Source organism: Charadrius vociferus, unplaced genomic scaffold (assembly GCF_000708025.1).
Source record: "Charadrius vociferus isolate BGI_N301 unplaced genomic scaffold, ASM70802v2 scaffold192, whole genome shotgun sequence".
NCBI classification, from domain to species: Eukaryota; Metazoa; Chordata; class Aves; order Charadriiformes; family Charadriidae; genus Charadrius; species Charadrius vociferus.
In genome coordinates, this window is record NW_009647437.1 from 3,874,284 (window position 1) to 3,897,789 (window position 23,506).

General features: G+C 37.4%; 1 protein-coding gene across 1 annotated transcript in view; it reads right to left on the reverse strand.

Moving 5' to 3' along the window:
- BRE (brain and reproductive organ-expressed (TNFRSF1A modulator)) overlaps positions 1-23,506 on the reverse strand; it is a 174,410-nt gene that overhangs the window by 145,160 nt on the left and 5,744 nt on the right. The window contains exon 2 of the mRNA XM_009880653.1: positions 10,962-11,038. Coding sequence (XP_009878955.1) covers positions 10,962-11,038 — 77 coding nt within the window. The remainder of the gene's footprint in view (positions 1-10,961; positions 11,039-23,506) is intronic.

Below are 23,506 nucleotides of genomic sequence, written 5' to 3' on the forward strand. Positions count from 1 at the left end.
TTGGCCTGTGACTTAGGTAGCCCAATGCTACTCTGAGGGAAAGAATTTTATCTGTGTTTTTGCCATGTTCTTATGTGATGCCAAGTAGTTCATTTAATATATACTTTTCATATTGCTGCTGCTAGTTGCATGCTTTTAACTTTCTGTGTTCCTGCTTTAAGAGAGTCGATGACAGAGTACACATAGCTACAACTCAGCTCACTAGGAGCTGCACCAGCAACTACATAGATAATACAAAAGGCTACTTAGAATAAAAGAAGGATCAAAATAACCGCATATTTTTGTGTTATATCTCCATATTTGATTAGTAAAAAACTATTACAGAACCTTACATCACGAGGTGGCTCCAAGACTCTGCTTGTAGTAGTGAGATAAACTGTATTCACCTAAATAAACTGTATTCACCTCTGCAAGCTCCACTTTAATGGGTGAACCTCAGGCAAGCTGTGATAGTAGGTGCAATGTGAAGGTTCAAGCAAGTCCAAACTCTTTTTCCTCTCAGTGTTTTCAGTTCTACAGCAACATGAAGTGAAGAGAACCCACAGCAGCTACCAGAACAGCATCATATGCAGTGCTCAAGTATGACAGTAAATTAAAATTGGCATTATTAGTTTAACATCATAGGTGGTAAACTTTTACAATTTGGGGTTCAGGTCCCCTGCATATCCCATGTAGTGATTCCTGAATCCTGCTGTGGGACAGGGCCAGCAGCTGAGGACAGTACCCTCTGTGACCACTCAGGTGTGATGTGTGGCCACAGTGAGGTCAGGCATGTCACAATTGCAGCTGGCCAAACCGATCTATTACCTCTCTCACATGCTCATAGCTCTTCATTACCTTCTATCGCACCCTCTCTTCCCCTGAATGTTAGTGGCATATCACTCCTTATCCACAGCGAGTAACCAACGATGCAGACATTTTGGTTTAAAAAGTTTTCATGACCTACTGAAACCACAGAACTATTCAGTACAAGGGAGAGAATCCAGACTAAAAAGTAACATTGTGATATTTGATTTTCTGTTACTATGACTTACAATTGCTTCTACTTGCCCAGCGTAAACATGCCTCAAATCCAAAATTCCAAGTCCCTTTAGTAAGCCAATATATCAGCATTAAAGCCAATGTATATTCCAAGATTATTTTTCCTATAGTATAGTAATTTTCCAAAAGGCTATATAAATACAGTATGGCTGAAGGGTTCTCTATGCTTCAAAATAAATAAAACTATTATTTCAGTGCCTGTTAATCATACAATCACAAAACACTAGTGCCGAGACCATACTCAAAACATTTTACAACTCCATGGAACCTAAAAACCCATGCTGTTGTCCTTATTTTCTAACTAAACCAGAAACATATAATTTAATGAATAATTAACACTCTCTTTCCTACAGTACCATAGGTTTTTTTATGCAAATGTAAACTCTAATTTATTCTGATACAGTCAAACCTCACACAGGCTGGGTGACAATAAAGACAAAAAAAGTGCAAACCAAAATGGCGTTTCCAGTTCAATGTAAACATTCAGAAAAGAGCAGCGCTTCTCTATCATCAGTGGTTTTCAGTCTGTCAGTTAAATACAACATCTTACTATTGAAGATGATAAGATCTGACCTTAGAACAATTTTTTCATGTATTTAGAAAGGAAAAAAGCATCCCCTCAGTCAAATCTTATTCTAGTAAGTCTCATTTCTGCCATAAATCCAAAGACATTTGAACAGTTGCTAAAATGAAAGAAAAAAGAACCGTTTTTTGAACCATGTTAGACATTCACCGTGGCCTCTGTAACTTTTCTGCTCCATCCTCTCCCCTTCCATATATTTTCTCTTATGCCTTGCTTAATTTACCATACGAGGACAGAAAAAGTAACACCTTTGACACCAGAAAGCTTAGGTACCAAGGAATCAGTTTGCCCCATTCGCAACTACAAGCATGAGCTATTGTCATAAACTATATATTCTCAATAAAAATACATCATTACAAATCAGATTAAAGATTAAGGGAACCAATCCTAAATCTGAGTTTTGTTCTTGTTAAAGAAGCTAGAGAAATTAAAACTGCAGTTAACAGTTTGCTTGGCAGGGTTATGACGCATAAATAAAAAATGCTTCTTTACTCTCAAATAAAACATATTTAAACAATTGTAATGGGCAATGCAACAGCAAATCTGGTTTTACTTCACACAACTAGTAAAACTAGTCTCTGCAGTGAGCTTACAAAATATAAGGCATTAAATATTTTGAATCACAAGCTATCAGTTTGCCCTGACCTAGTAGAAATATCAATTTTTTTTAACAACTACTTTATTTAATAACCTACATGATATTACCTGTGGCTTACCCTCTTCATATATAATTGTACTTGGGTAAAAACATAGAATTTTCAACCAATAAAGCCATTTGCAAAATTATTGTGCTTAGAGTCTAAGAATGGGTACCATTTCAATTTCAAAAGCAAAACCACAAAAAAAAAAAAAAATAATCAGCGTAGTCCTACATTCTCTCCACTTCTTGCCCTAATCAAACAAATACCCTTTTCGGTGCATCTCCAAGCACAGGTATGTAGTTCCTCATATGTTTCAACTCTGTTGGGCCCTATTCCCTTGACAGAAAGCAAACTGTGTGGCGTTCCACAGCACTATTGACCATTCCAGCGTAAGAACAAAGGAAGCAAGACATTCACACTCAGACCATATTTATCTCATTTCTGTAGATATACTGGCCAATAATTACTTCAGCAGAATTTCATTTCCAATTAAATACTACTACGGAATTTAAAATTACTTAGATAAAGTTAAAGCCATGGAGTCAAAGATAAATTTAGAAGGAAAAGGATGTATTATATATCTTTTGCTTTTCATTATCCAAAAATACTACTTTCTCTTCCTTTTCTTTCCTCAGGCAAACAGCATTAAATTTTGAAATATTTTACTTCATAGGATTTCAAAAGAAAAGTTAATATACTGCCAATAGACAAAAAGATAGAAATATTAATACTTAAATCCATCATTTCTTTTAACACACATGCACACACAGACACTGTTCTTTTCTCATCTATCAAAATGCATAACCAAGTCTAACAAAGTGGTAAGGATTTAACTACAAGTAAGACAAGTGTAACTCTGAAACTGAGAAATTTCTTAAATTCTTACAGCTGCTTTCCACTGGCCTATCCTATACATAGTTTTCCCCCTCCTGATAACTTCCTTTTGGGGGTATTTTTCTTTCTTTTTTTTAACCATACTGTAAACTTGGTAGTACTGAAAGATATTATACTAAGAGTGCCACAGCATTAACATCCCTCTTTACCTAAAGGCGGCAAAATTAGGAAGCAATGTATCAGTTAACTGCCTAAACTCTACTTTTGAAAGGATATCTGTATTCTTCAGCTTTTTCTGACCCCAAGAATTTCTAAGTCAACACTAAGGATGTAGAACAAACATGTGTGTCCACTGTAGCCTGGAATAAGACTAATCTTAATGGAATCCATCATAGGAAGGAGATTAACCTGTTTGACTTGTAAGAAACAACAAATCCAAATGCAACTTGATTATGAAATGCATTCATAGATAATAGGGAACAGTGTTGAAGCAAGTGACCAATCCTTTGTGCAGAATCAGTTTGGGGAAAATAAAGAAACTGCTCTTGTTGAATATTAAAAAGAAAAAGATAGTAGAATTGTATTATTCATCAATTCAGAACGCTAACCTATCTCTTCTAGTAGCCATACAAATTGTAGAGAAAAAACACTGATCAGTTCCATCTATAAACAAATTCTTACCTAACCCAGCCATTGTTAATTGTCTTTACAGGTGCAAAAATAATCAGTTATTCACTGCAATCTGCAACCAAGATACTAAGTCAGCGTACTCAGCAGTATGAAAGGATTTAAATGAACTAAATGCAGACTTGCTGACTTGTCATCGAATCCCACCCTAAAGATTTTTGCTCTCCAGGCTTTTAGTCAAATACAGTAATACACTACCTAAAGAGTGTTATTAATCGGTTGGCAAGAAAGATATGGTTCCTGAAATGACAATACAACTTTGGTAAATATAAAACTACTACTGGAGGAAGATATAGGAGTGATTCTGTTTTGGCTGTGGTGTTGCTGCTGCCAGGCTATTCTTCTCTCAAGTAGAGAAGGAGGATAATTAAACCGCAGAAGCTCCTCTTAAAACAGTCTGTTGAAGCAGGACTTCTGCCCATACGGGAGGACAAGTACACTCAAATGGTGTCTGGAATACTGTGGGACCTTTGTTCACCTGACAATAAACAATAATCCTATTACAGTAAACCAAGTGTAGCTTCAACTTTTTACAGATTGTTTAGCAGAAGTCAGAAATATTCCTGACTCTTAAAGACAACATCTGGTAGCAAGAAGCCAGGATGCTTTTCAGCTTTATTTCTGACTTCACATGCAAATCAAGGTATCAGAAAAGGAAAGGCAAAGTCAGTATTAGACATTAAAGACATCTCTTAATAGAGAAATAATTTGAAAAAAAGGTATTTGCATAAAAAAACCCCCTTTCTCTGTATCTCTGTGACACTCCAAAAGAATCCACTACATGCAAAGCGGCAAAGGACTCAGTCTCCATGAACTCGTTTCAGTTTAACCAAGTTGTTTAGTGTCATTTGAAATGCCTCAGGGCACACTTATGGCATCTACGACACAAGGTTTTTCAGAGAGATCAGTGTTCTTTGGGTCACAGCTGAGAAGGCCAGGCAAGATACCCTAGGGAACCTCAGAGTTAAGACACCTATAGTTAGGCAAATGAATCAAGTCCCACTTTTCCAATAAAAGAAAAAAGATACAGGAATGATTTGCAGTATGGTTATTTGGTTCTCGGGCAAAGGGTTGCAGGTATGTTGTTTTCTTCCTTAACCTCAGCTGACAAATGCTGCTGTAGGATAAAGAAGGAAAAAAAAAAAAAAAGACGTGTAAGACTGCATACAGAAAGAGAAATTATGTTCTGTTGTAAAGTGGACAAACCTGCAAAAATGAAGTAAAAGCAAATGAGCTGGATCCCAAGCTGAACAAGAAGGCAGCAGGACAATCTTAATTACCTGCACTTCTGTAGCCAGACAACTTTCTCAGAAATTTTAGTATCAGAATTGAAGAGGACAAAGATAAGAACAACATATAATACAAGAGAGGATAATATATTGGTAGAAATTAAAGACAGGCAACACTAGAGAAGTTATAACAGAGACACTGGGTAGGTGAGAAAAGGAAAGGCTAAAGTGAAGGACAAATACAATCAAGCAAATAGATTGTAAACCACCACCAGTAACTGCAGCCCAAACAGGACAAGAAAGGAAGAAAGAGAAAAGTAGGAAGGCAATACGGTAATACCAATGTGGAGGCCTAACCTAAAATCTTTTAAACCTCTGTAAGTCCACACTTGTACATAGATATGTGTAAGGTCGCTTCTCTTGATGCGGAAACATATTGAGACTTATACCTGCAAAACCTTCTGTCATTTACTTGCTCAAGGGAAGCCCAGAACATAAGGAAAAGTGTCAAAAAACCCCAAACAACCTAAGTGAGAGGAAAGTGGTTATTTAAAAGGGGAAAATATTGTTGTCAACTTTGTATTCTAAGAAGAAATAAATATCATAAAAAGATTAGACTCTGTCTTCACATTTCCCATTAGGTACATTCATTAGATAATCAACAGGTTACCAAAGGAACAAGATTGATTACTCCTGCCATGTAAAGTAAGACAGCAAAACTTCAGAAAACATTGCCCAGAAAAATCTTTGGTACTTTGCATGACCCAGCAAAAGACACTTACCATACAGGTAATGATATCACCTAAGTATAATCTGAATTACAGCATCCAAAAAGTCTTTCCTGTAAGAGCCTCAACTAAACCACAACCGATGTGAAAAAACCTAACGGTGCACAGAAATAACCTAATGGACACACGCACTGCAGCAACTTAGTTATGAGACTCTTAAATTTTACAATAACTTGTAAAATCATTTTTACACTTGTTTATTGGCACAATGAACAAGTGTTTTGCAAACAAATTTGCAAAGCAGCTTTTAAAAGGGCAACAAGGAGGTCAGGCTCTTCTCCATGTTTATCATTTTATTTGTTTCTAATTACTTCCTAAAGTAGAAAGCCACAGGAAGACTAGATGAACTTACTGAAAGAGCTTCATCACAGGAATAAAAGCAGATGAAATTCTGTACAGTATATTATGGGCAATATTCTTAGACTAGTTAGGCAGCAAAACTGTGATTTCCCCCCTCTAAGGCCTATAACTAAAAAGAGTAAGAAACTACGAAACAGAAATCAGAAGCAAAAAAAGAAAAACTAAGCTTCAAACGAGACAAAAGAAATCTTCTTCAGGATCAAGGAAACTAAAGTGGTGGCAGTAGAAGCCAGAGCTGTAATCCACTCACATAAAAACAGTGAAAATCAGACAGAAGATGAAAATACTAGAGTTCAAGAGGCTACAGAGAACAGTAGCATCGCAAGGGCAACACATTGTTTAATCACCGTGAAATTCCAGATGACAGCACTCAAGGACAGAGAGGGAGGGAGGCATCAGTGTCTGAAAAAGAAAATGTGAAGAGCACAGGCAAAAACCCAATAAGTCAGGCGCTCTTAGTAGCAAGAAGCAGCGAAAGCTTGAGCAAAAATATAAAACCATAACCAAGAGATTCCAGGGTTTGCTGAAACAAAATTGCCATGACCAAGGTCTTAATGACCAATTCTTAATGGTGCATATTAATTATTAATATTATTCTACAAAGACTATTACAGCTGATAACTGCACTTATCCTGACAATTTCTAGGACATCTGTCTTGATATTTTAGCAAGGAGGACCAATACTTCTGCAAGAGTTACAAAATACTTCACCTCAAATACACAAATACTTCCCCCAGAAAGGATAACAAACTTTACTCAGCAGATATGGCTGTCCAGTTAGCAATAAAGGACAGCTCTGCTTACAGTAAGTTTTGTCCTTGGTACACAGATGCAACCTCTTACAGGATATTACAGTCAGGTTTTTTTGAGTTTAAACTTCTACTAAGAGCTTTCAAAAATTCAAATATAAAGAAAAGCATTGAGTTTAATGTAGCAGCATTGAGTGCTGGATGAACTAATAAAAACAATACAGCTGTCTCAGATTTTAATTGACAGTCTAGCAAAAGTAGGCTCAAGTTTTCCAACCATTCTGGCCATGAAAACACAAAATTTATGGTTTCCCTTACAGAAGAAAATAAAGTAAAAGTCGCTTTCTGAAAGCACCATTTAAAAATGTCTGAAGTGTGATTAGTATGACAAACAAATCTCCAACACTGACATAGTATTTTCTCCAGTATAAAATTGTGGACATCTCCAAGCTTCCCGGCTAGAGCTGAGTAACTGTTCAGCAGCTCAGCATACATGCAAGAGTAAGGTGAACAAGACATCTGAAAAAACCACAAATAAATAGCTAACTGGATCTCAAGAATCACAGAATGGTCAGGGTTGGAAGGGACCTCTGGAGATCACCTAGTCCAACCCCCTTGACAGACCCTGTAGGGTCACCTACAGCAGATTGCACAGGACGGCGTCCAGGCAGGTTTTTAATGTCGCAGAGTGGGAGACTCCACCACCTCTCTAGGCAGCCTGTGCCAGTGCTCTGCCACCCTCAAAGTACAGAAGTCCCTCCTCATGTTTAGATGGAACTTCCTATGTTCAAGTTTGTGCCTGTTACCTCTTGTTCTATCACTGGGCACCACTGAAAAAAGACTGTTCCCATCTACTTGGCACCCTCCCTTTAAGTATTTATAAGCATTGATAAGATCCCCAAATATCTTAAAATTACCAAAAAGCAACTCTTAACTCACAGGATGTTTGATCTTACTGAAGCTAACAAAATTATTATTTTACACTGCAGGTAGTCAGCTACTGCCTTGCCTGCAAGCATGCTTTCCCCTTTTTCAAAAAACAGAGAACTTCCTGATCTTTTGGAAAACAGGACTGTGACTATGCGGTTATACTTCTCGAAAGTAGCATACCAACAGTTTTTAACACACTAGGATTCATATTAGGGTATTTGTGCAGTGGCAGCGGTTATGATTGATGATATGCAAAGATCTGATCTGTTGCAAAGAGGATGTAACGCAAACCACAAAGGAACTACACACTTCAGCCTGTATTGGGCACCACATAATGAAGACCATACACTGGAGATCCTGAACATTTTCAGCCAATCTTTTTACTCTGGCAGATTTCGCAACTTTCCTTTGCAGAAATATTCTGCCCCTGAAAGATAACATATCTAGCAACAGCCTACAACAAAGTATCTACAAATCTCTGGTTGCACACCATGGCTGTCTTCCCCTGCCATCATTACCAATCTAAATACAGAGTTATTAAAGCTTTCTTGAATCTGCTCACTTCACTATTTATTCCACATGCTGTGAGCCTGAAAGATGTACAGCATTTTCAAAAGTGTAATGCTGAAACGCAGAGGATTATTATTATTATTACTTGAATTCACTGCTATTATTAGGTGCCTCTGGAAAAGATAAAATTGTTCACAGCACTTTCAGTTGGTCATGTTGAAATATATAGCAGAGTTAAAATGTGGTTTGGATTTTGCAAAGGTGGAGAAGAGCAGTTGCATTATAGTTGTTTTGTTTAATTGCTTATGTGATATTCAAAATATAAGAACTGGGGGCGGGGGAAGGGGGAGAGAAAAAGCTGATTTCTCAATATTGAAATTTAATGCATAGTCCATAATCATATTTCTAGGTACTTTAACTGGACTACAGTCATTTAGTATATTAGTATAGTATGTATGCCTATGTCCTCGCATACGGGCATTTTGATCTATTAATTTTCCTTTATGAATCAGGAACAATTCTAGCCTCTACTTAAAAACAAGTAAAGACTTAAAGCTCTCAGAATGTAATAACAGTGTCCTGCATTGAGATAAATGAGAGTTACTACAGACCGATAGAAAATATACCATTCTCTAAAGCAATGTCATCCAATGAAGCTTCTTTTCACTGCATCTTGATTGTAGTCATCAAACAAGTCTCAAGTAGAATCTACTACACATTGCAGAGCACATCAAGACATAAGAGGTCTGCTACACAATATCACATTTTTTTTAAAAAAAGTTCAAATAAGGACAAAAACTCTACTTGGTAGGGTAGTTGGCTTCATATAATATGGCCACTACTTACTGAAAATTCTGCATAAATCCATAGCCTGTTTCTTAATATAATTTCTAGCTAAGACAATATTCCATTTTCATATTTTGAAAAAGAATGATTAGTAAGCCTGTTGAGCCATGAGTTTGTACTTTTAGAATAGATAAAATAGTCTTAGTAGACTGATACATGAGCCTAGCTCCTCTCTTAAATACATGAGCAAACTGCCAGACCAAATTCTGGGAAAGACAACTTTCCTTCTAAGTGCCCAATGGAAGGTTTAAAGTACTTCTAATTATCAGAAGTTTAACTGTGTTGATTTTTGTTCATAAAGGAGAAGGGCTTCCAGTGCACTACAAAATGACAAGGAAAATGACTACAGAAGGAATAGAACATTCTTAATATTCAAAATGTCTTAGAGAGCTGTAGCATGTGTATGATGTAGTGTAAATGGATATTATCAAAGCAGTAAGTCTTAAATATTTTACATTTCTGTTCACACCAAGTACTTGCTGCTCCAGATTGCACATTTTCACAGACTGACAGGACAGCTGAGGTAGGACAGCACCTCTGGAGACTGCCTAGTCCAACCCCTCGGCTCAGAGCAGGGTCAACAACAGCAGATTGCCAAGGGTCATGTCCGATTGGGTTTTGAGTATTTCCAAGGATGGAGGTACATGAGCTACACAAGCTCTGTGTGCAACCATTTCCACCGTTTGGCCACCCTTGCAAAGAAGTTCTTTTATTACACTTAAATGGAATTTTCTGTATTTAAATTTGTGACCGTTTCCTTTCAGTGACCACCACTGACAGGAGCCTGGCTCCATCTTCTTCATTCCCCCCATCAGGTATTTATACATGTTGATAAGACTTGACCTGAGCCTTCTCTTCTTGAGAAGCCCAAGCTCTCTTGGCCTCTCCTTGTACAACAGATGCTCCAGTCCCTCAGTCGTCTTTGTGGTCTTTTGCTGGTCCATGCCTTTCTGGTACTAGGGACCAGAACTGGGCACAGTACTCCAGATGTGGTTTCACTAGTGCTGCCCTAAGTCTGAAACTGCCAAGCTTTAAATTTACTTTATCTGAAATTCTTCATCTTCTCTCATATTTCAGTTGTTAGAGACAAAAACCAACACTATTTTACAATTTCTCATATGCAGACTATCAGCAAGTAGTGTTTAGAAAACTGTATTTTATGTTCTAAAAACATACAAAAGCAAATTTTATTATAAGTCTTTGCACCAAAAACCAGACTAATTGAAGAGTGGACAAATGAGCCAGTTACCTACAGATCCTCCAAGCGTAAGGAGGATTTAACCACACCACTAAATCAGAAAAACCAAAGTCACATTTGTCTAAGCTGGTCAATTAGACCAGTTAATGTTTAGAGATACCTCATAAAAGAACAGACTTACTTCTTTTATTGGAGCTTAATAAAGAATTCTTCCCAAAAGAGAAAAAAAGAAACAACACAAAGCAAATATAAATCATAAGTTAGTCTAAAAATGGTCATGTGATTGTCTTAGTTACAATATTTTATTAGAAATATTGAGGGGTGATTTGTGACTTTTTGCTTTGGGGACTTGTTTTCAAATTATAATATCAAGGAAGGCTGTAAGCTTCTTTTAAAAATTACATACTGATACAGTTGCATGTTCTTTGAGTTGAAGCTTTAAGAAAAAACAACAAACAGGTATCTCAGAACTCACAGAATTAGAGACACTGGAAAACTTAACGTGATATAGAACACTGTTACTGAAAGAAAGGCCAAGATGCAGCAACAATAGTTTTTAACTTACATTTGAGTGTTTCTCCAGCATAAGGGATATGTAGCTTAAACCGATCACAGCTAGGTCCAGGGGTCAAGGATGTACACCTAAAAATGAAGATAAGAGAAGAATGTGCTAAGTAGTTACAGATGGTAGCAGATGCTAACATTACTCTACAGGGTACAAATGACTGACATAGTAAAGATGTGAATACTAGAAATACTTATCCTTACGATTCTGAGAAAGAAGAAAAGGCAGGAAAGATGCAGGAGGCCCATTCTCTTTTGATCAGCAGTTCTCATGACAGCATGAGAAACTTAAGGATCTGTGCCAACTTACTTTCCCACTTTAACACAGAAAACAGACACACAAAATGCCTTGGTTTCACAGTGTTATTAGAATAATACCAATTAGTCAAAGCCATCAAATTCTCTACTTTGTATACAATTTTGCAGGTGACAACTCTTTACCTATGCCACAGCAACAGGGTTACATGCTGCCTGTCTCTCCCATGAAGATACCTGGGATGAATCTCAGTGCATAAACATTCAGCCATTTTTACCTGTTTTCACCTTAAATTTTCCCTTGTGGAAAAGACTCACAGTAAGCCTCCAGGTGAGCAAGTTTTAGAATCAGGTATTTGAGGCTATGACGACTCAGCATAACCTGTGACTATTTCATATCTCCTGCTTATCTGTAACAATGCAACAGCAGTTGGGTCTCATGGTGATGAGTGAGCATTTTATGAACACAAAAGTTACTGAAACACTGTTTAGTGTCTACACCAGAGATGACCGAATTTTTCACACATTTTATGTCATGTACCAAAGTCTCTGCATAATACCACATAAAACCACAGAACTACAGATCAATTAACTTAAATGAAGTTTCTACAAAAATACTAGAAAACATAAGCAAACCTCATGTGCACCTAGAATCTAACACAGATGCAATTAACAACCTACATTGATTCAAGAATACACTACATTTTTTCAGTATTGTTACAGAAATTAGATAACTGTCCTTGCAAATAAAAGGGAAGCAACACACATCCTGTCTTCGCTTTAGAAAAGTTTTTGCAATGTCTTGTGAGAGCATCATGCAAAACAATCTACAGAGACATAATTTAGATACAACTACTATCAGATGTGTGCAGAGCTGACTGGAAAGCAAGTTTCAAAAAAGATTATTTCACATCTTGCTTCATCCAGGAAGAACGCACTGACTGGCTTTTCTTCTGGTAGAATACTACTTTGCATTTCATTGAAAGATTGATGATGGAAAAGAGATTATGTTTATTAAATCTGCCAATGATGCCGACATGAAAGGGAACGCAGAATGCTGGACGACAGGACCAGAGCTGAAAAACATTTTGATTTCATGGTCTGTACTACCATTTCTTTAACTACATATAGGTAGGGCTTAGCAAGAACCATAAGCATCACCACTCACGCTGGGAATAAAATCAGTTTGAGAATATGAAAGATTGGAGCTCGAGTGCAACAGAAACAAGAGAATATAATTTTTTCAAAGACGCGGTTTTTTTTTAGTAGGTGAGAACAGCAAAATCGGAGTGCCCATTGTTAGAGTGTTTTAATGGATGTGGATGAATTTAACAACTACAGATATGTAATTATTATTATCTACTTTCAAGTAATTTCTAAGGCTTACATTACTGAGAAGGCCAATTCTTTGAAGCATACAAAATAAAAAGCAACTCAAAAAATCCTTTGCAAGTTCCAAAATATCTCTGCAACATCAGTTAATATTTAATGGAAGTTTCTTTCAAAGTCTCACAGGTCACAGTCTGAGGCACATTTCTCAAATACCATCAAAATAACATTGTTGTTAGTTTTTCAACAGACACAAAAATTTCTGATCCTGCTAATGCCCTATAATCTTTTCTTTTAGCACGGTGGGCCATTCAGAAATACTTAAGGAAAATATAATACTCTTTAACATTAAAATAAAAGCCTGATTTAATGGTAAATGTCCCTAAAAGCAATACTAAGTATTTTTCCTAGATTATTATACTCCACTAGAGATGTTTTTAATTTTACTGGTCTAGAAGTGATGGAAAGTGACAGTATTCACAATCTCTTTTTTTTTTTTTTTGCCAAATTACTCTGGCTCGGCTGTGCAAGTGACTTCAATAACTGCAACAGGCTGAGCAACGAAGCAAAAATCTTACGTACGTCCATTTGAAAGGCGGAAGTTACTTTTTAGTATGAACAGTAAAAGAAGAAAACTTCTAAGGCAAATAAAAACTTTGGTACATCTAGCAGTCTATGTGTAACTTTATTTCCACAGAAATACACAGATAATGCCTTGGCTATGGACATCTTCTCCTGCTTGAATTTCCTTAACACACAGAACCTCTCATAATTACAAATGCAGCCAACCCAGAAGCTTGGCCTCTATCTTCTCCAAAACATAAGATTTTAAATTTGCTGATTCTTTTACTTAACGTGGTGCACACAAAAGTCACACTGAAAACTCACACTGACAAGGAATGACTTGTAACAAGGTCTTTTAAAGATTATTTGTTGTCCTGTCTTCACAGGGAATTGACAGAATAGTAATACCTGGTGTTGAAAATTAATTTCAGAAGCTGACTCCATCTCATGATGGATGGATCTGCTATATCCCTCTTTATTCATGGAAAGATATTACACTGGCTTGCATATCTTCATCTAAATAGTCAATATTTTACATAGGAAAGCCATGGAAGCAAGAATTAATGCTCTGATGCTCAGAGCAGTGACGTGAATTAGTCTTCATAAGATGATTAATGCTATACCACAAGATCACCCACATTGGTTTCCCTACTCAAATATCAAAGAATCATCAACCTGACAAGTTTCTGGGACAAAGGAATATCCTTGAATGTATCGCTTAAAATCATACTGCCTTATTCAAAGGACCTGTGCTGAGATCTACAGTTGGAATCTGGTAGAGAGAATCGAGGATGCGAGAAACCATTGCTAAATACAAACTCTTCTCTTTCTCAGCAGATTTTAGCTAAGTTCCTTAAGCAAATACAGCAGATTGAACTTGATTTGAGACACATTACATCCTTATGAAATATGTAATCCAAGTAGAGTAGAACATTCCTTTGTTGAGTGTTTGATGCATCTTACGCTCGGGATTTTCTGTGACCTGTTGAGAAAAGGTTCCTTTCACAGTAAATAAAACACACATAAACTAACCCAGTTCTTATAAAAAAAAAAAAAAAAGTCATTGTCAGCACCAGATGCTTACTTAGAAGGGTTCAGAATTCTTTACCAGCCACAAAAGGAAACAGGAAAGATTATCCAAGAGAAAAAAGAGAAAAGGAAAAAAAATAAAAATCAGGAAAGTCACTCAGTTTTGCTGCTTGGAATAAGGCATCAGCCTATAATGACAGGTATAGTAGAAGGTATTTTTCTGCAAAATTAATCGTTCCCAGAGTATTCGAAAAGCCTCTAGAAAGGCAGTTCTAGCTGAGCTTAACATCAAGGTTTTTCCTTATACCAATGCATTTGTAATTGACTATTCTGTTGAATTGACTCTTCTTCTGTTTTGTTTAAGCTAAAAAAATAAATACTCTCTTTCCTTCTGAGCCACTTTGGTATTTTCCAGCCCTAGATTTCAACACAGTCTTCCTATCAACTAGTCTTCTACAACCATCACTTGAAAGTATTTCCAAGACAAGCAGTTTTAAATTATTTGGGCTCTGGTAAGATCTTATCCAAAAATAAGTTCTGTGCCAGCTGAAAGAGTCACAATGAAACACGAGCCCAAGTGTTTACCACCTTAATCCTTCAAGTCTGGAGATGAGTGGCTATTCTATGCAAAGAACTTAAAAAAAAAAAAAAAAACAACAACAAAACCAAAACCAGCAACACCCCCCTCAGACCCACCTCTTTAAATCCCAAAATTCCAGTCTGAGCCTTATTTTTTATACCACTCCTAAAAATCTACTGCTTAGAACCTTATAAACCCACAGCAAACATTCAGAAATGCCCACAGAAATACAATAACTCTACTGAAAAATATACAATGTCCTTTTTATTTCTTCTTTTTTAATTTGTGGTAAAGGCATATGCCCCAATATTCATGTCAGATTTATTTGATGACTATCAAATTCCTGATTTAAAAAGGTATGCAATGTGTTCCTAGACCATACAGAAGCTTTACCACCTTTACTATCTGAAGACAAATTATCAGTGAATTTTACTGTATAGTAGCAAAGAAAAATTCACCTAAGAATTTTAGCCACTGTAATTTCAGGAACTTGAAACAATTAAGATTGCCTAACCTGAATAACCAGAGATGCAAAAGCTTCTTTATTTCATGAAGCTTAGGCTGTTACACTTGCTGTTCTTGAGGATGAGTACTTTTTGGATAACAGACAACTTTTTTTGTTCACCAGGCTGTTGATGTAAAAGCCAAGGTGGCTTCACACAGCATTATGCTGATGGCAAGTGCTGCTAAAAACCAACACACAAAAATAAAAAGAGCAACACCACAAAGCAAGTTATGACCATTGGCTGTATTCCCAACCCTTTCCGGCTCTAAAATACCTAGTATATGTCGCTAATCGCTCCTATTTATGTCATATAAAGATGCTGTTAGGGAAAAAGGAGATCAAGTTCCAGAGGCTAAAGAAGAACATTAGTATTATTTTAATGACAAGACAGAATGCAGTCAGAGGTTGAGAGGCTGAAGGTTTTGTCAGCAAGAGTCAAATATAATGCGGGGCAAAGACAGGTAAATCCTTTGTTACTAATAAGAAGCAGCAAACTCAAAACTCCACCCAAAACTCTTACTGTGACATTTGCTAAGAAAAACATGTTAATGTTAAACTCAAGTAGAACAGCCTTCATCGATGCTTTTCGATTCTTCTTTCTTCCCATTTTTTGTAGATGGAAATCTGCTCCAGTGTTCCTTGAAGACACAGTATTTCATCCCATTTAATTAAGAATTAATTGCAGATTCACAACAGATGGGTAAGTCATCTACAGAGGCATTAAGAGTAATTAATGGGGGGAGGAGAGTGGAAGGAAAGCCAGCAGGTAACAGGGCTTGCAAGGATCAGGGAACAGAAAAATAGTGAAAATCTCATTTTAGAGAGCCGACGCTGATGGTGAAAACCTGTATCATAGTGCAGCTCCCCGCAACAGTGCACAAAGCTTCACAGGCTCTTAGAGGCCTGCAAATACACAAGAGTACTGAGCAGCTGCTGCTGAAAACCAACAGATCCAAGCAAAATTCTGTCAATCAGGCAAACTTTAAAAAGGGAGAGGGAGTCTAGTCAACCAATTTTCATCTTCTGTTCCCCTTCAGACATATGTATTACACATATGAGAGAGGGAGTTGAACTTAAAAGATAAAGACACACACACTGCTTTTGGTAAATAAAAATCCAGTTACATTTAGAGTGATCACTACTTACACATTTATTTCAATTAAAATACTAAAATCTGAAAGTCAATTCATCATTATTCCAAAGAACTTTCCAACAAATAAACCCCCTGTTTTCATAAAACTCAGTTGTACCCTAGCTGGTTTCTTCAAACTTAGTATAAAATTAAACTATACACACAAAGACTACTTTTGGTATTTCAATACAGATGATGATGCTGGGTTTGCATCCTGGTAGTATGGATGATATTTCACAACTGCAACAGCATTTCAGTCCGTAGTTATCAACTGGGAAATTCCAAGGTGCCTACAGATATGTCAACTATATTCCTAACAAAACCTTCATCTACTGTAAGTGCTGATTTTCCTTTAGGTGCATATTTATGTTTTCTTGTATGAAGTTCATTGTACTAACCGGAACTTTGAGAAAGGACTGGCATGCTAGGCAGAACACATACCCTAGGCAAACAACCCCTCACTTCTCTTCTGCACCCATAGGCAGATTTGCATTTTTTAAAAGGTAAAGTTCAAATAACTATTTCAAATTAATTCAGCTCCCAGCAACCTGCTTTCACTAGAAACACTATACAAAAGCATCTAATGACTACTGCCATTGGTAAAACAAATATAGCAGCTGTATGTTAACAGAAAATGTAGATTTATTTAATATAAGTGAGAGTTTGCCAAAGCAGATGTTGCAGGTGGGAAAAGCTCTGGGCCTGCTTCTAGAACTGCAAATCTCTCTCTTGTGGCAGGTGTCCTGCTATCTCCCAAAGTACAGCTGTCTCTACTGGAGGCAGACATTCAGACCAGCCTCTATGAGGGAAACAGAGGAAACAGACACACACACATACATATGAAACACACGCATATATATACTTGAAATCATCTCAGAGAACTTCTATATTAAGTGAAAGTACATACGAACCCCACAAAATTGTGATTATTTTTTTTAGCCTCACAAACTCCCTGTTCATCTGGCCTAGGAAGGCTCATTTCAGAACTGCTCTTTTCCAGTCACAGTAGCAGGATGGGTTGGAAAGGGCCACCACAAAAAGGTGGTGACAGAGCTGATAAACAGCACCACATCTAATATACTTGCAAGTGTACTTGAAAAAACAACTCTGAAAAACAGACTATCTCAAAAGTTTCCTTTTGTAAAATCCCTACAGTTTAGGGTGGGAGCTCATTATTATTGGGTGTCAAGGACCTAATTAAGAAAAATAATTAACAACTGGCAAAGGCAACTTTTCAACAAAACATGCTTTACAAACATGCTTTAGAAACATCTTTTATAATCCAATTGATTACCTTTGTAAGCAAGATCTTTTATGCATACAGGTAATTGCCTGTAACTCCCTTTAAAAACTACACATCGCACAAATACTCCCCAAAAGAATAAAACAGAAACAGAAAATGAAAACTTTAATGAAGGACTGACTGAAAAATGAACAGAAACAAAAAAAATTGCAATGGGGTAACAGTTGCAGTGCATGCTCCAGTAGACTGTTTTGGCAAATAAACTAGTGAATTCACAGTATCATAAGCTATCTTTCTGTCACATGTTCGGGCAAGGAAAAGGCACTACTACTTCATTATACTGTAAGACCAGCTGTACCCCAAATCCTTGGAACTCATAAATAAAGTTTTAGAGAAAGGTATGAGGGAGTGGCAGATGTACCCTTCGGATTTACTTCATCTCCTTTCCTTCCTGACAGATTCAAAGTTCTGTTTCATATTTTCACAACTGCCATTAGATGATGTATTACTTTATAATGGGTTAGAACCTAATAATCTCTCATGTTCTACTTCTACTGTTCACTAATGTGAATTCAATTTCTGAAGAAAGAAAAAAAAAATCAGAGAAGGAACATTTTTTGCTTTTAGATTACTCGAAAAGAGAACTATTCTTTGCCAAGTATGAAATTACAGTCTACCACCTGGAGTTTCAGATCCTTTCAGTGTTCACAGAAAGAGCATATTCATACAGAAATTCACAAAAGCTAAGCTATTATAAGCATAAGTTTTAATAAGTCATTTAGCATTACTCCCAATACCGCCTGTAGTAGCCATAAAGACTCCCAACGTATTTTCAAAATAATTTATTTCACACTATAGAACTGTTTAGTTTATTGGAAAATGCAATGAATTGGTATCAGGAAAAAAACATACCAACTAAAAGCACAGTCCATGTTTATGTATTTTCCCCCTTTAACAAACTAACTAAAGAATACAAGGAGGGGTCCAGTGACCCTATGTCTTTTCACATTTTCTTTTAAAGTTTTCTTCTAATGGCATATTTTCAGAGCATTCTGGTCACAGATCTCTAATTATTTGATTTCCTAATCTTACAAACTCTCAGAAGAAATTTATGTTAACACAACAACCACGAATTCCATTCTTTGGATATGAAAGTTAGACTAAGCAAGTCTAAGCACCACATTTTGAACATAACTCCATAGCTTTCAGTTGCACCTACATTCCGAAGAGTAACTTCAAATTGTGTATATTCATATAATATATTACAGAATTGGAGACACAGCAGAAAGCCTGTGAAAAGATGACACTGTTTCCCATAGCATTCTCCTGGAAAACCTGGCAGCTCATGGCTTGGATTGGTGTACACTTCACTGGGTAAAAAACTGGCTGGATGGCCGGGCCCAAGGAGTTGTGGTGAACAGAGTTAAATCCAATTGGCGGCCGGTCACAAGTGGTGTTCCCCAGGGCTCAGTACTGGGGACAGTTCTGTTCAATATCTTTATCAACAACCTGGATGAGGGGATCAAGTGCACCCTCAGTAAGTTTGCACATGACACCAAGTAGGGCGGGAGTGTTGATGTGCTTGAGGGTAGGATGGCTCTACAGAGGGATCTGGACAGGCTGGATCAATAGACTGAGGCCAATGGTATGAGGTTCAACAAGGCCAAGCGATGGGTCCTGCACTTGGGTCACAACAAGCCCATGCAGCACTACAGGCTTGGGGAAGAGTGGCTGGAAAGCTGCCTGGTGAAAAAGGACCTGCGAGTGTTGGTTGACAGATGGCTAAATATGAGCCAGCAGTGGCCAAGAAGACCAACAGCATCCTGGCCTGTATCTGAAATAGTGTGGTGAGCAGGACTCAAGAAGTGATTGTCCCGCTGTACTCAGCACTGGTAAGGCCACACCTCAAATACTGTGTTCAGTTTTGGGGCTCCCACTACAAGACAGACATTGAGGTGTTGGAGCGTGTCCAGAGAAGGGCAACGAAGCTGGTGAGGGGTCTGGAGAACAAGTCTCATGAGGAGCAGCTGAGGGAACTGGGGTTGTTTTGCCTGGAGGAGGCTAAGGGGAGACCTTATTGCTCTCTACAACTATTCGAAAGGAGGCTGTAGTGAGGTGGGGGTCAGTCTCTTCTTGCTAGTAACAAGCAATAGGACAAGAGGAAATGGCCTCAAGTTGTGCCAGAGGAGGTTTATCTTGGAGGTTAGGAAAAATTTCTTCACTGAAAGTTGTCAAGCATTCGAACAGGCTGCCCAGGGAAGTGGTTGAGTCACCATCCCTGGAGGTATTTAGAAGACGTGTAGATGTGGCACTTAGGGACATGGTTTAGTGGTGGACTTGGAAGTGTTAGGTTAATGGTTGGGCTCTATGATCTTATTAAAGGTCCTTTCCAACCTGAATGATTCTATGAATAAAAGTATCAGTAGTTCTACTTCTAGCATTATTTGAGATTAATTACAACAGTACAGACATGCAACAGACTAAAAAGACAGGAAAATCCTAATCGTATACAAAATTACAACAGATCATCCTGTGGAACCGCACCTGAAGAAAGCAAGCCCCACATAGCTGCATGTTACGTTTTCTGCAGGAAGCCTGCTGCAAGAACCTCTCACCTCTCTCTATGTTCCTCTAACTTCTCATTCTCACATTAATTCTCAGTTCATAGCCACCTCAGTTATGCTAATACTATCTTCAAGGCTACAGCATAATGCATAAAATTAGTCATCTCTCTCCCTATGGTCACATCTAACTATACCTAAAGAAAGCAGTTCCATGCACCCTCTTCTTGGTGACAGTCAAAAAATCCTCTTCTCACCTGCAAATGCCTGTTCTTGCCCTCACAATCCAGTTTACTGTCTTCTCCCAGCATCACAGTGGGAGCTAGACCTGGCTTATCCCTTAGCAGCTTCACAGGCACAGAAGAGCAAGTAGGACTTCCTGCAAGGATGAGACTACTTATGAGCAAAGTTACCTGTTGATCCCAGTGAACACAGAGCCCAGTCTATCCCAAGTTCCTGGAACTTGGAGTCCCCAGCTCACCACAAATGCCTTGACCTTTCTTTATGCCACTTCCAACACCTCACCTACACACTCAAGTTCTCCTCCCTCCTGCACCTAATAAAACTGAATTTTGCCTATGTGCAACAGGTTAAAACTAAAACATCAAAAATCACATGGAAGATATACCACTTGAAATCTCCAAGGAAATGATTCCTTTAAGTGTCTTCATTGCCTGTAAATGGTTTGCAGTTGGCCTGAAATCATATCACTTTAATAGGGTTTAAGTTAAGGCATATGACCAAGATTTATGGCAGTCTGAAAAAAAGGACAGATAGTCAACTATCCATTAGTTCAAAAAATTCTCATTACAGAAGAATTCTTAACAAAGAACATGAAACATTGTATTATTCTGCCCCAACAAAAAAAAAAAGTAATTCCATGGCTGAAGTGCACAACAAATTGTAAACCAACTTTTGCTCAAGAGATTGAAACCAACGTTCTAGAGGAAAAAGAGGTAGAAAAGAGAAAAAGAAATCATGTAAAGTGGGAGATATTTTGAAAAATCATTGGTAACCTTAAGTATAAACAAGAATAATCCAAACAAGTTTTTCTATTGAACAAAGAACTGAGCATCCAAAACAGAGCAACAAGTACAATAATAAAAATGCTCAGTCCTAGTGGTCTAATTTTATTCTTTCAGCCATATACCACAGATTACAAAGAAAAGAACCTGTGGCCTACACTGTAGAGTGGTTTGCCTCAGACATATCAATTCCCTTCTCTCAGGAAAGAGAAAATAAGTATGTTCCCTTTTGTCAACTTTTAGTTACTTGGGAGGTTTATCTTTACCTCAAGGACTGAATTCAGTATCTTTTCAAATCTATCAATTCAATAAAAACACCAATTTCAAGAGCAAACAAAACTCTGCTCACTTATACATACAGCTCTAAGTATTCTTTTCAGATGCTTACTTCCAGTTAGGTAATAGTTGCTTCAAGGTATGTCAAGACTGTGCAGTACAGTGCCAAGTAAATGCCTAAGCTAAGTATCTCAAGAAACAGATCCAAATAGCTCAGGCACAGCATTGCATTGGTGTGGTTATTCTGTTCCAGTTGAATTTCAGATATTAAATCTACACTTCAAATTCAGTGCTGGACAGAGTTACCTGAACAGTCATAAAAATTAATTTCTCCATCGGTCAGAAGAAAGAGCAGCATGACTGATGGTTCAAGAGATCCCAAAGTATTTATAAGGGTGCATTTAAAAGGGCAGCAACAGAGAAGCGTTAACCTAAATACCAATATAAGAGACTCTTATGACAATGAAACTTCCCTTCGAAAAAAATCTATGCAGGCTTACATAGTGATCAATACATTATAAAGGCCTGTATAGTTTTTGATTTGCCACACTGTTAGAGAATGACTGTGTAGTTAGAAAATTGCGTACAGATTCAGTTTTCAAAAACTAATGGCTTGCTTCCTTTATTATCACTGACTCACAGAAGTAGTTTACAGAAGTATTCCCATCGATTTCTCTTGGCTGTAATATAAGTGTGGCACAGTCAGATCTTCAACACTGTTGCATATCGGTCTGTCAAGATTGAGCTTCCAATCCATCTCCTGTGCTTTTAAAGCCCCCAAACTCATCAGACTATGACTGCAACAGGCTAAAACCAAAAATCATAAACTTTGCTTCGGCTTCATTACAAGTGTACATCACACATTTAGTGTTATGCCATAGATGTATATATGCACACGAGAGAGTCAGGCATCACAAAGTATAATTGCATACATATGGCTGGAAGAATTTACCAACCAACTACCCAGGTATATATTCTTCTCTACTCAGCAGAAGAATAAAAATCTAAAAGCCAGTTCTCAGCTCCTGGTGAAAGGTAGTATGTATGCACAGTATGCTAGAGACCTGTCCAGCTTACGTAAAACAAACGCTGCATCTGTGTGATGCAAGGGTTTGGAAAAGGGGGAGAAATTGGACCAGGTACCCAATTATTAGATTTTTAGCTAACTTTAAAACAAAAAAAGAAAGTTGTAGGAATTTCTTCTCCTGTGGAGCTGCACAATGCAAAAAAAAAAAGAGGGGGGGGGGGGGGAGACGCAGACATTACTACAATAGCAGAAAGTCCTGGACAGAGACCTACACTATATTAACATAAGCTCTGGCTTTCAACAAGCGTTCAGTGAGTTATCAGGGTACAGATAGCCAAAACATACATTTAAATACCTTGCTAAGGTGCATCATTCCAAGTGTATTTGGCACATATATTAGTACCACATCACATGAAGCTCTCTAAACATATTAGAAAAGAAACAATTAGCACCTGTATCAAAGAGTTTCTTCTCATTTTTTTTAAAGCAGAAGACTGGTAGACACTACATTCAGTTTTTTCAATGTCAGACAAGAGGAAGTCACTCACTGTCCCAGTCTAAAAATACCAAAGACATACTGTGCAGTATTTAAATTGAACAAGTCTTAGGAAAACATATGTAGTCTTTCAAACCAGAGCCCAAATAACCTCAATTATCTAATACTACCCTTACTTTTTAAAATCCCATCTTTACTCATAGGACTTGAAACTGAGAAAAGCACACTTTTTTTTTCCTGAACAACTTCAAGCACCTAGTTTAAAACTGGTGTAAAAAAATGTCTCAGTTTGTGGAGAATATTTACAAAATCATCACCAAATGTATGCGCTACACTTAGATCTTTATCAGACTGACATTTTGCCTTTGATTTTTCAACATTCAGAAACAAAGGCAGAAGAGAGCAATCCTGGAGACAGTTAATCTTTTTGGACCAGCAGAGAAAAATTGTTCAAAGCGCTGCCCACAGTGACATCTCTCTTGCATTGTCCCGCCAGAGCTCAGCCTGTTAAATTTTGCTTGAGA